General features: G+C 44.6%; 1 protein-coding gene across 4 annotated transcripts in view; it reads left to right on the top strand.

The window, feature by feature from the left end:
* FSTL4 (follistatin like 4) overlaps window positions 1-13,326 on the top strand; it is a 197,135-nt gene that overhangs the window by 47,248 nt on the left and 136,561 nt on the right. For 3 of the 4 annotated variants that reach the window (XM_027643573.1, XM_027643575.1, XM_027643574.1), the window contains exon 4: window positions 12,179-12,415. The exons of the other annotated variant lie outside the window; for it this stretch is intronic. In XM_027643573.1, the coding sequence (XP_027499374.1) occupies window positions 12,179-12,415 (237 nt within the window). The remainder of the gene's footprint in view (window positions 1-12,178; window positions 12,416-13,326) is intronic. 4 annotated transcript variants of the gene reach the window in all.

Here is a 13,326-nt window from a genome sequence, read left to right on the forward strand (position 1 = left end):
CTGTGAGCACAAACCAGCAGCAGGAATTTGGCTGCTGGGTGTGTTCCCAGGTTCTGGATGGGCTGCAGGAGGTTTGTGCCACGGTCGATCCGACGGAGCCGCTCGCAGGTGATGCCTTAAGATTCTTCTAGGTTTTTTGGTTTTTCTAATTTTTTTTTATAAGCTTTATAAGTAGTTAAGTAGTAAAAGTAGATTTTAGAAGCAGCAGCCCTTATTCCTCTACCCTTTAGCACAGTAGTTTACACATTCCTCAACCCCCACATACCCCATTCCATGCTCCCATCTCAATATCCCCTGAATTCCAGTAGAAAATGTTTAGTCTCTCTTTAAGAGCAGGTCTATTTTGTTTAAGAGCACTTGTGCCTTGACCTGAACTGCAAAAGTACAATCAAGAACTGGGTGACCCTGTACCCTTTGTACTCTGAAGAAGATGAAGATGATGAAGAAGTGGTCTCAAAAAGCCCCCAGCCCTAATTCCAAGGGGGTGGGACGGGGGTGGACCAGGGCAAAAGCTACGGGGTGGAAATACTTAGGATTGGACAGACAATATTCTAAATTGTAACACCTGTACATGGCTGGGGCATCTTGTAATCTTATGCCTGGGCACAAATTAAACCCTTTTCTTCTCTCATCTTCAATTAAATTGCTTTGGAGTTTTTTTCCTCAGCTCCTGCAGGCAACACAGGGATGCATTGCCTGGCCACGGATGGGGACCATCAGTCCAAAGTGACTGGAGAAAGTACTACCCCTCTTGCCTTTCTTTTGATCTGGTTCCCCATCACCTCACTCCCTGGAGCTGCCCGAGGGCTCCGTGTCCTGATCCAAAGGGACAAGTGGGACACACTGGGGTGACAGACCAGGGAGTTCCGTGAATGGTCCCCCCATTTTACAAAAAATAGATTTCCTTCATTTTTCTAAGGCACCAGAGAATGAGCTGGTAGAAAAGCCCGGTTCCAGCCTCTAATCCCAAATGTGGTGCCTGCCTGTTCTTGATTTGTGGCAGGCATCTCATGTCTTTGCTTTAAACTGGTTTTCTGGGGCTTTCCTGGTGTTCATCTGACCTGTGTTCAGATGCAGCTGCTGCCTTGGCAGGTATCTGTGCCCACCTTGTGCTCCTCTCTTGTAGTTGTGCTGTGTCCATGTGGATCAGCCCAACATGTGCCACATCCCTGCACCCAAATGCATTTTGTTCCACTGCCTTTCTCAGAAGAATAAAAAACCCCATAATACTGGGCTGCCTTTGCCCAGTATACTCTGATGTTGATGACTGATGATTGCTGCTTATTCCTGCTTTTTTATCCCAAGCTTTTCCTCTTCTGCTATTAAATGTGACCCTCTTGTTTTCATTTGGTGCCTTTGTATTCGAAGGGAAACAGTGCTCTGTTGATTTGATCAGTGGTTGCTTGGTTTTATTCCGTGTACAGAGCACTTTCAAAGGGAAGGGAGTGAATACATGTCCTGTTATTTTCCATCCACCCTTTCAGAGCCAGCTCTCCTGTGTGGATGAGTGAGGAGTGCTCCCACACCCAGAGTGGAGGCTGCTGGATCAGTCCTGGATGGACTCTCTGCATGGCTGTGGACCAGCACTGATGCCACAGAGGGGAAAAAGCTCATTTCCCCCCCCAAAAAAAGGCAATTTCCTGAACCAGATGCCCAGCTGTACAGATTAAGAAAGTTCAGATTAAATTAAAAATATTTGAAACAAAAATACAGCCACTGCAGGAACCCTTAATTAGCTACAGATTTTCATCTGGTTTTCACCTCTTCGAAATTTTTCTTTTTAGGTTGTCTCAACCTGAGAAACTGGTGATATATTCTACTCCTCAGAATAATAATAAAAAAATGGCAGCTAATGTTAGCATTTTGGTGCTAATGCTCCATTTCTGCACTGATACCCTCTGAGCCAGTTTTAACATTATGTGAAGTTTAAAGGCTTTTCACTTTCAAAATAGCTTTTTAGTAGGTTTTTTCATCCTCCTGCGTTATCCTTTCAGTAGCCTATAACTCTTCCATCAGCTAAATGCACTTTAAAATGCTTCCTTCAGCACGGAGCAAATACAGAGGGAGTAAAAGGTTTGTAATGCAGGAGAAATGGCATTAATTCTGCTGCCCTCCTTTGTAGAAGAGCACGGGGAGAAGTAACTGCTGGAGGGTAAGTGGGGATAAAAAAGATGTCTTTTTGTTGAATTTAGGAGTTTGAGATGTCGATGCATACACTTAACACTGCTTGGTGCAGGTTGGGCTGATGTGGCAGGACTGGGAAAAGAGGTGGAGTTGTACTGGTGGTATTTACCTCAGGAATAGGGAGAGATCTTGAAATCTGATATTCAGCGGAGATAAATCTTCAATCACAGTCAGAGTAATTTCCTTTATTGATGCAGAAGTGAAATCCTCAGGAAGGGGGTGAGAAATAGGAACAGAGCCTCCAAAAGCTGGGAATTCACTGTGGCTGTTGGCTCCAGGGTGCATTTGCTGCCAGGCTCAGGTGGTTTGTCCTGTGGGAGATGGAGGTTTCTGTGTGTTAACATTGGCCCCAGATGGAGTTAAGTGCCCACAAAATATGGGTGTGCTGGAGTATCCTGGTGCCCTGGATTAGCCAACAAATAGCCAACCAGACCAGTGGAGAATTGCAAACTTAGCACGGGCTGCAGAAGGCCTGCATGGCATTGCTTTAAAAATAGTGTTTCTCCTTATTTCTCAGTCTTGGAATGGGAATTCATTAAAGATAACAGAGAATGGGAAAGGGGATTGCAAATGGATATTGATCTGTGTTGGGCTGTGGAGATGTTTCAGTCTGGTTTTGAGCTCCTGGAGCATTTGCTGCTCCCTCACGCTGACCAGCTCTGAGTTCCAGCTCCGGGCACTGCAGCCTCCTGTGCTGGGCAGGGGAGCTGCTGGGGCAGGCCTGGAGTCAGGGATTTGGGGGGGATGTTGTGGGGTTTTTTATATGTGTTTGTAACACTGCAGTTGAAAAGGACTTGCTGTGCCTGGCCATGCACATCTGAACCAGCTCGTGCTTCACGGGTGGGTTTGATCTGAGAACACCCTCAGAGGTGCTGGGTCTGCTATCATTGTGAACTAAATCTGCCTTGTTCCCGAGTTTCTATGAACCTTATCTGACAAACACTGCTTAATGCACATAAAGATTATTTTAAAGACATATCCTGTCTTAAATATTTTTAAAGGCAATCCTGTTGGGGTTTTTGTTAGTTTGTTTGTTTTCAATTTTTCTTTTTAGCAATCAGCTCATTTAGAAACCTTCCCTTTGGGCTCCAAAAGCTGGGTGGGTTTTCAAATAATGAAGTATTTGAAATTGTGGGATGCAGTCCTGGACATGCTGCAAGGGGTGTTCCCCTCATCCCTGGAAGTGTTCCAGGCCAGAGTGGACAGGGCTTGAAGGAAGGTGTCCAGTGGAAGGTGTCCCTGCCCATGACAGGTGGAACAAGATGATCTTTAAGGTCCCTTTCGACCCAAATCATTCTGTGATTCCATGAAAACTGATTTATAATATCATCCTTTCTTCTGTGTCCCCACACAGATGTAACACACCCTTGTCCAGTAGTTGTGTGATTGTAATTCTCCCTGTAATGGACCTGTTGGCTCCTGCCTCACACTCATGTTATGTGGTAACGCTCCTGTGCTCAAAATCTGTGAGGCTCTGAGGCATCTGGTTGGGAAAACAGAAATTAAATGGCCTGGGGGAAAAAAAATATGAAAAGACACTGTACAGCCTCAACAGTTTTGAGCTGGAAGTTTGTGCTGATTAAGGTGTGATGCAGGAGGGGCACTAATCCTCCTCTGTCAAGGAAAGTGGCCATGAGTCAAACACACATTATTCTTCAGCCAGGAGTGAAAAACCACCCAAACACAAAACACCTGCACTAATACAAACTCCATTACAATTAAATAGCTTTAATATTTTTTCCCCTTTTATTTCCAGAGAATGGCAACTTCTACAGCAAAACGTCGGTTCTCAGGAATAGACTCACTAAATGAATCCAGTCCCTAATTTTCACACAGCTCTCTGCCTTCCTTAAGGTGTAGTAGGAAATGACAGAAGTGTTGCAGGTTGTACATAGATGCAACTATTGATGGATTCCCTCTGGAAGCTTTTTTCCTTGTAAATTAATCTAATTGGAAGGAGGGGGCAGTAAAATACTCCATGGATTCATTGTCTCAACAGACCAAGCTGAGTTATCTTTTGAAATCATCATCCCAAAGATTTTATTTTACCTCTTTCATATCATGATCTTCCTTATCTCCAATGAGAGCATCAAGCAAAGAGGGTGGATTTAGATTAAATACTGGGAAGAAATTCCTGGCTGTGAGGGTGAGGAAGCCCTGGCCCAGGTTGCCCAGAGAAGCTGTGGATGCCCCATCCCTGGAAGTGTCCAAGACCAGGTTGGATGGGGCTTGGAGCAACCTGGGCTAGTGGAAGGTGTCCCTGCCCGTGGCAGGGGGGTGGAATGAGATGAGCTTTAAGGTCCTTTCCAGCCTGGAGCATTCTGTGACCCTGTGATTTCATTGCTGCATGTTTAGGTTGTACCCTCTGCCAACCTCCATCTTTTTCTAGTCTGGTGCTTCTGCCTCTTGCACATTTTTGAGATGTGTTTTAACACAGTTTTAAAGATGTGGCTTCAGTTGTGAGGTTGAAGTGTGTGACATCCCCCTCTCAAAGGAAAGGAAGTGCTGACCCTGGCATTGCTGAGCTGACACTCCCTGAGGGTTCTAATCCATCACTGGGAAGCCTCGTGCAGTGGCACTTGCACAATTTAGTGCAAGTCAGATGACTGGGTTTTCTTTTTGTTTTTTTGCTTAGAGCTGAATGCAAGAATAATGTAATAAGGAAACCGAGTGAATATTAATTATAAAAGCTTGTTATCTGTTCCTCGTCCAACCAAAAATAAGTAATCGAATAACGTTTGTTGTTTTTTTTTTTTTTGGAGACAAACACAATGATGAGCTGGCTTTCTGTTTCTGTTCTTTCTCCTCAATGAGCCTTAGAAACCGATGTCTGAATGAGAAAATAAATAGGAAACTGAAAACATCTTTCTCTCCACCCTGAAATAACATTGTGTTTGTGTGTAAGGGGAAAATAGGCGTACAATAAACAAATGGCTGTATTTTCTGATAAATGGTCTTACTGCAAAGTAATGAGTTGAAAAATAGAAGAAGAAGAGATTTCTGTGAGGCTGTAGAATGCTCCTCAGATGGGAACTGGGTGTCTTTTGTTTTTGAACCACTGTTAATACTGCGAGATGCTTTGACACCCGTGTGAGAGGTGACGGCCGTGCGTGTCCCCTGCCACTGCAGCATGTCTCAGTACACCTGGTTTTATGCATTTTGCCCTCCTCCAGGTAGAAATGATCAAAGAGAGGGTAAAACTGTGCAAATTTTGGAATCAGATGTTGTAAAATAGGTGGAAGTGAGAGACTTGTGCCGAGGAGCTTTGGGGACAGGGCTGTGGGAAGGTCTTGGTTCCTGGCAAGGGTGGAGGATCCAGGGGAGGTTGAGCATCTTGGGGGGGAAAGGAGAGCAAGCAAAGGGCAGAGTGCATGGGCAGAGTTAAAGGTTAAGAATGCAGACAGCTGGGAGGATCCAGGCTGCTCAGCTTCCCTCCAGCAGCTCCACTGGTAACGTAATCGGAGGATCAACACAAAACCAGGCAAGTCATCCGTAGTTATTTTATTATTGGATTCCAATCTCCCAGTAGTCTCTGCCACAAGAATTTCATTGAAGGAACAGCAGAAAGAGACGTGACACAAAGGATAAAAGCCCAGTGAAAACAAGGAAGGGGGGAGCAAGGTTGGTGCTGAGAGTAGGAGTGAAGAAATGGGGCAGGCAGAGGATTCATGAGCAAGATTAAAGACAACCAGACTGATTTTGAGCAGTGACCTTAAGGGAATTTCACTGCCTTCCTTCAGAAGAGCCAATCCTTCTGATACAGAGTTTTACCAAAGTATTAATGTGATCTGTTCCCTCCAGATCTGAGACTGTAAAGTTTCAGCATTTTGGGGGCTGTGGAATACTGAGAATATTAAAACCAGGACCAAGATGTGCACACATGTCTGTGCATCTGCACATTGCTGCTGGGCTGCTCCCAGCACTGGAAATGTGGGAAACACTGAATTAAATCACAGAATCATGGAATGCTTTGGGCTGGGAGGGACCTTAAAGCGCATTTCATTCCAACCCCTGCCATGACCAGGGACACCTTCCACTAGACCAGGTTGTTCCAAGCCCTGTCCAGCCTGGCCCTGAACACTTAATCCTTTTGGTCCATGCAGGAAATACATTTATCTTCTGCTGCCATGGTGCTGTTTCGTGGCTGGCTGGCTGTGGGACCTGCTAGACAGTTCACAGACACAGGCTGAGGTGTGATGGCAAGGGGGAGCTGCACAGATTTGGGTTTGTGTCTGTTCTGGCTGCACAGGAGTAATGCAGTCAAATTGCCTTCAATGTGCAGTACCTCTCATAGATAACTTTAGATAAACATTTAATAAAGAGCCATTTTATGAATTGCCTCTTTAGTTGCTCTTTCAAGAGGAGAAAAATCAAGCAAATTGTGCATGGTAAGAGTTTCATGGCAAGGCTCTAAATATATATGGGCTCATGTCTGGGTTGGTGTTTCTGCTGCAGTAATCTCTGTATATGCTTTACATAGTCTGGATCTTTTGATCTGTGTGTGTCTTTTGTCTCTGTTTTTCCTCTTAGTACCCTCACAGAACACAATACCATCCAAAAATAATATCTGATGAAGCTTTTGATCTCGCAGTGGTTAAATGGATTTGAAATGGGACAAAATTAGGCTAATTACACTAAGAATAGCTCGGTTACTTGTGATTTTCAAATGCCTTTTCATGGTATGACCCCTAATGGGTTTCAGAGTTCTGGCAGATACAGAAAGAAACATCAATCCCCATTTTCAGATGTAAGAACTGATACAGAAAACATCCCTGTAATATTGAGTGCTTCCTTGGTGCTGTTTGCAGAATAACTGCTCACTGTTATGGACCTTCTGCTGAGCAATTACAGTTTGGGTTTGTTTGATATTAAACTGCAGACACAGATTAAGCAATTCTCTTCATCCTGATGTTCTCAGATTAACTATTTCTCACAAACCTCCTTTCCAGGGTATATTTTCCTTTCCTTTTGGTGTTGGTTCTGATTTTTCAGCTCTGCACGAGTCCTCCTAGAACAATGTGACTGTCTGGGGTATCTGGCTAGTTTTTGTTCTGAGGAGGCTTCCAACTCATCCTGCCTTTTGTTTAATGTAGAGCATCTAAATTGGTGGGAATGATTGATTTTTCATCCTCCTCTTCCAAGGCTGATGTGTCCCTCTCCATCCTGCTCCAAGGTGTGCACACACACACAGAGTTGTCTCCTGGACCTTGAAGGAAAATAGTTTGCATTTATAGCAAATCAGACGCTTGGAGCACATCTTACTCTCTGTATTAGTCTCCAGGACAAATCATCATTTTTTCTTTATAAAAATAAATAAATTATACCAACAAAGGCTTGTATCAAAGAATTTTAGACAACAGAAAATTGTTTCATTATGGGAAAGAAAAAAAATGTTGGAGAGATGTTGGATGAATAGCTCATGGCCTCTTATGTCACCCTTTCACCTCATGGAAGTAAACCAAGTTTAGAGACTGAATATTTTTATGATGTCACAGAGGGTTTGATTTTATTTTTATTTTAAAACACCATTTGCAAGGTGCAGCCTTGACTTGGAAGGACTCGGTTTAAAAGCATCCAGTTTCAGTTATAACCTGTATAATTAAAATTTCTAGTTTTGGCTCCAGCCTGATATAACATCTAAACTTTTTCCTTCAGCAATAACCCTGAAAGCCCAGCAGTAAACCTGGATGTCCAGCTGCCTGCTGGAGCTCACTGTTACTTGAGGGAAAACTCCCTTTTTACATGTAAATGTAGGAATTTACATTTCTGCTGTGCATGAGCCACTTTTTATGAGTAGTGATCTGATAGAGCTGGTTTTGGTTTTGCTGTCTCTGATGGGTTTGTCTGGTTCCTCCTAATTGAAGCTTGTCCTGAACCCAACCTTCCTTTGAACTCCTTGGGAGTTTTGCTGAAGTAAGGAATAGGATTTCATTTGGGAGTGGGGGAAAAAAAAAGGCCTGTGAGCCTCAGTCTGATGTGTAACATATTTAGTGGGGTGTGAAAGGTAGATGAGGTCTCTGTCTTTATGAATTAATGTTCTCCACTGTGGCAGCAACATCTTAATTTTGTGATTAAGTCCTGCTTTGAGATGCAGGCAGCTTGTTAACCAACCCTGTGGAATTCCTGACCTTGGGTATTTTCTGCCTGCACCAAGCTCTTGGTTTTCCACTGGAATTCCAAATTTCTCAGGGGCAACCAGGAACCAATTTGAGAAGTCAAGTGCGTTCATGGGTGTATGAAAATGAAACTGGACTTTCTCTCCCCATCTTTCTGGCTCCAGTACAATATAACACCTCAGACTCTGGCCATGTTGAGTAAACTTCATTAGTGTTGAAAAGTGGCTTGTATTGCAAGATGATAAATTTTTAACCTAAGTAAATTACTTTCTTTGCAACTAATAAATTGAATAAATTATGCCTTTTCCATGCAGTGCAGTGAGGCTCATAAATACTGGGAGCAGTTAGTTGTAGTTTCACTTGATTACCCTTCCCATTTCTGTTTTTAATAATCCTTGTAAGAGCGAGGAATTCAGTAATTTTTAACAATGTGGCCAAAAAAACCAGTGGAAGGTATTGCTTGATGCCACTGGGCTGCACAGCAGTGTCCTGCCCAGGGTTCCACCTTCAGAGTCCCTTTCCATGGTGTGTGGGGCTGCTCCAGATAAAACCTGGATAAAAACAGCAAAGCTTTTACACTCCAATCCCTCCTCTCCTCCCTGTTCACACTGCTCAGTCCTGTCTCACACCCTGCACTGTCCTGGGCTCCCTCACCACAGCTCAGGGTGCTTGTGGGCTTTAGTTCTTCAAGGGATTATGCAAATAATAACTGAATTAAAGAGCTGCTCTCAGCAGGATGAGATTCTGGCAAAGGCATCCCTTGTTCACACTCTGCTCGCAGACACAGATTTCAGAGGACTTGGATCAGGATTCCCAAATACTTGAATCCCTCCTTTCTGGCTGTTTGCCTCGCCCTTACTGCACTAAGCTGTGTTTCACCAGGAGCTGTCCATCTGGGAACACAAAATAAATTAAACTGTGAACAGAGTGAATGAGGCATAAGGGTAGCCAGGCTTTCTGGGGTTTCTCTGTAGATGGAGGAAAGATTAAGTATTTTATCTTTTTTTTTATAAGCTGGTGCTTAACCAAATCTTGGGTGTATCATTAAAAAACTTCAAAATTCCTTTCTAATAAGCACAGCGTTTGTCTTCAATAACACGAATTTTATATGAAAAATCAAAATACCAAAAATACTTGAGGCTCTTAAGAGGGTTTTTGCTGCTGTCGGGGCAGGGTGCAGCTGTGAGCTGCCCAGATGTGACCTGGTGCAGTAAATCAGAGCAGCCCACCTCGAAGGAGGAGGCAGAAATAACCTTCAGTGAGATGCACAGATCAGTCCTTGGCTGGTGTGAGCTCTGAGAGATCAATTTTGAGCGATCAAGACAGCCCAGGAAGGGCTTTGCTGTAGTTGTAGCTGAATTACATTTATATAGACAATAATAGCTCTTGAATCTTCATTTTTAAATACCCTTCATATCAACAGCAGTCTCCAAAACGTGTCTTTTGAGGCCTATTGTGATGGACAAGCCAAGTGCTGTACAGGTGCAGGTCCTGCCACCAGAAGGAGGAGGATGCTTGGCCAGAGCTTCCTCGAGCCCTCATCCTTTGTGCTGCTCTGATTTACAGCAGGCACTATAAATAATATGGCCTCGACAGTGAGGTCTCCCCAAGGTCCCAAAATTTGCATTTCTGAGGATAATTTGCAAAAATTCTGGAACAATTAGTGAGGTAAGGAAGGAAGAGTCAGACACTCCTTCCAGGGGCCGTACTTTTTGCACTGCTCAGAGATGCTTTGACCTTCTAGTTTATTACAAGTCAGGAAAAGTCAATATTTCTCAGCTTGCCAAGTTGGAGGAATTTTAATGAGTTATTGAGTCAAATAGTTAATCCTCCAATAACAGGCTTTTTTCTCTTTCAGATTTACAGTGATAAAAACAAAGGCTTAATGGGGACCAGAAAAAATGAGGTTTTGTTAGAAACTTTGTGCACGTGATTTAACCCCTTGATCACGAGGAGAGGAAATGGACCTTCAACACTGGGGAATTTTGGCAGGAAATGCTGGGCAAGGCAGGGGCTGTTTTGGTGTTAGCAGGGAATTTAAAAAGGGATTGGTAGGGTGAAGTAGCTGGTGCTGATCTCCTCACATCTCTGTAACATGTGACTGGGGGGCTTTGGATGAGCTCTGGTCTGTGCTCTGACTCTAAATTGTTTGGCTGCTTGAAAAAGCTTTGAAGGCAAGAGCCCTGGGTGCACTTGAGAGGATGTTGTGGTGCTCCAGGTGCTGCAGGATGTGTCCCATTGGATGCTGGAGCACATCTGGGGCAGTGCTTCCACCTGAGCATCCTCTGAAAGCTGGTGCCCACCAAAACCTCACCAAGAGCCAAACCTACCTGTGGTACTTGTAGAGAACAAGGATTTGCTTCCAAACCACCTTGCTGGTCCAGACTGAGTCCCTGGTGCAGATGCAGCTGGAGTCTGTGGCTGTTGGAAGGCTGTGCAAGCCTGGCAGCAGGTTGTGCACTAGGAAATGCTTATTCCTGCTGTAATTATGCCTTTTGCAGCATCCCTTTGTAATGCGCAACTCTGTGTACTCCAATTAGCATAGAATAATCTAATTTCCTGAAACTCTCTTGGTTGAGTATAATGCTAATTATTGCTCTGAGCAGTGGCTTGTTTGGAAGTGCCCTGTCCTGTGTGAATTATAGTGATGTTCTGTGTAAGCCTTTAAGTGAGGAAACTTCATAAGCAGAAAATGCTACAGCACAAGGGCAGCTTTCTTACCCTTTTAATAGTATCAAACAGCAGATAGTACAGTAATATTCAGAACATCATATCCAGTGAATTCTTACAAGCAGTAGGAAGTTATTTTTCCCTGTGTGCCATTATTCAGGGACTCATGGTCGCTTTTACAGTGAGAAGCGTTTTCCAGTAACATTCCTTGACTCCAGTGATGGTCTTTCTAGGAGGGTTATTTTTTACAAAGCTCTCAGCAATTGTCTGCTGAGCTCTCCTTGAAACCTGTGTGTGTTTTAGCCTTGGGGACATTGTGCTTCTGGGTGGACACCTGTGGCTCGCTGGGTGGGAGCTGAGCATGGGTAGAGCTGGAGTGTGCTGGCACTCGGGGGCACTTTGTGGCTGCAGCACTGCAGGTTTGCAGAGCTGCTTTCTGACTGGAACTCCCTGGGGTTTATTCTGGGCTCTGGGTTTGCGAGGGGCTGAAAGAACAAAGGGCCACACGTCCCTCACTTCCCCGTGCAGCACTTTGAGTGTTGCGAGGAGGGAGCGCTGGAGGTCTGAGGGCACTTCCAACCGCTGCTGCTCAAAGGGCAGCGCTTGGCTGCTTCAAAGCCTTTGCTGCTTGCCAGAAAAATCCTTGCTTTTAATTTATGAAATGGCAACAAAATACTTGCTGGACAAGGAAAATTGCAGCAAGAAATCCTTTATTGCAGCACTGGGGGTGCAATCCCAAGTCACATGGCCTGGAAAAGCACACGCGGATTGAAAAACGCGCCCTTTTTGTACCCTCTTGGTCACTTAAGATGTTAAATATTCAACAGGTAACAGGTATTTTACCTTAAAAGGTAATTTTTTGAATTCGGGGGGGGTGTCACCCTCCCTCCTGATTGACTGTGTCCACACACAAAGGCCGGCCATGTGGCCAGGGTATATCTTCCATTTTTATATTTTTTCCCTATCCCGACCACGACGTTTCCCTGGCATCGGGCCCAGACGGGGCCTTTCACCTTACAGCCTCCACGAGGCGCCTAAAACCCTTGGGATTAAATGAAAGAAAAGAAAAATCCCACCGCCCTCTGTTTCCCCACTAAATTCACTTTGCCTGTAATAAAACCTGATTGTTTATTTCTCGTACTGCTGCCGTCAGGAGCGCGGTGTGTCGGGGCAGACGTGGCTCTCACCGGTGTCTCTGCTCTCCCCAGAGCTGGACGGGCTGCAGGCACCCTGTGAGAAGCCGTGCGGGCGCGGTAGCCGCTGCGTCCTCAACCCCGCCACGCGCCAGCCCGAGTGCCGCTGCCTGGAGGAGTGCAGGGCCACCTACATGCCCGTCTGCGGCTCCGACGGCAGGTTCTACGAGAACCACTGCCAGCTGCACCGGGCCTCCTGCCTGCAGAGGAAGAAGATCTACATCGTCCACAGCAAGGAGTGTTTCTTCAAAGGTAGGGCGTTGTTCGAAATAAATGCCGGCGCGGAGCTTCCGTCGCTCGTCGCAGTCCCGGGAAACGGCTGAACGGAGTGTTTTATTTCCAAGAGCTGAATTTTTCAGGGATGATTTATTCCGGGACAGCAGAGAACATACACAATGTTTTATGCAGCTATTAAGCCCCTGAGTGTCATCACCATGTGGAATGTAATCAAAGTGGGAACTGGTAAATAATTAACGTCGCCGTACGCGTTGTGTGCACTGTAGTTGTGCTGCTCAGTACTTTCAGCTGCCAGCATAATAACTTTTTACAATCCAATTCGTTTGAAAAGGCTTCGAACGAGACAAAAGATGTTAAGAAAAAGTAGATGGTATTAACAAGAAGTTCGTTGCAATGATGAGAAACAAAAACCCAGTTGTGGAAGTGACACTGGCAAAGAAAAGGAGCTGTTTGGATGAAAGAAGAGGAGCAAGGACAGAGTTTTGAGTAATTTTAAGGACAGTTCTGGTTACCAGTGGGATGCATTCAGCTGCAGCTCTTTTACTGGTTCAAGAGCGAATTTCATTATCATCATTGCACCAAATTACCAGTCCCATGTCTTTCCCATTAATATTTTGTATTCCCTGTACCATCCTGTCATCCAGGGAGACTGCAGGAGTAGGAGCATGTGATGAAATGGCAGGGAATGGAAGGAGTTGTAAATTATTTTACTTCTAATGAGAGGCCTCATAAAGGCCTCACTAGAGTATATCTTGCAAGCTCATTGTCAAAGATGACTCCATATACCTACAGGAAGATTTGAGTGGGTTGTTGCAAATATATCCAGTGACATTTACGTGATCAAATATGAAAATAATTCCTTTATCTTCAGCTCACTTGAGCCCCCAGGAGATTGGCTGTACACAGAGCTATCCATCATGGGTTCT

Source organism: Corapipo altera, unplaced genomic scaffold (genome assembly GCF_003945725.1).
Source record: "Corapipo altera isolate COAL_440 unplaced genomic scaffold, ASM394572v1 75, whole genome shotgun sequence".
Lineage (NCBI taxonomy): Eukaryota > Metazoa > Chordata > Aves > Passeriformes > Pipridae > Corapipo > Corapipo altera.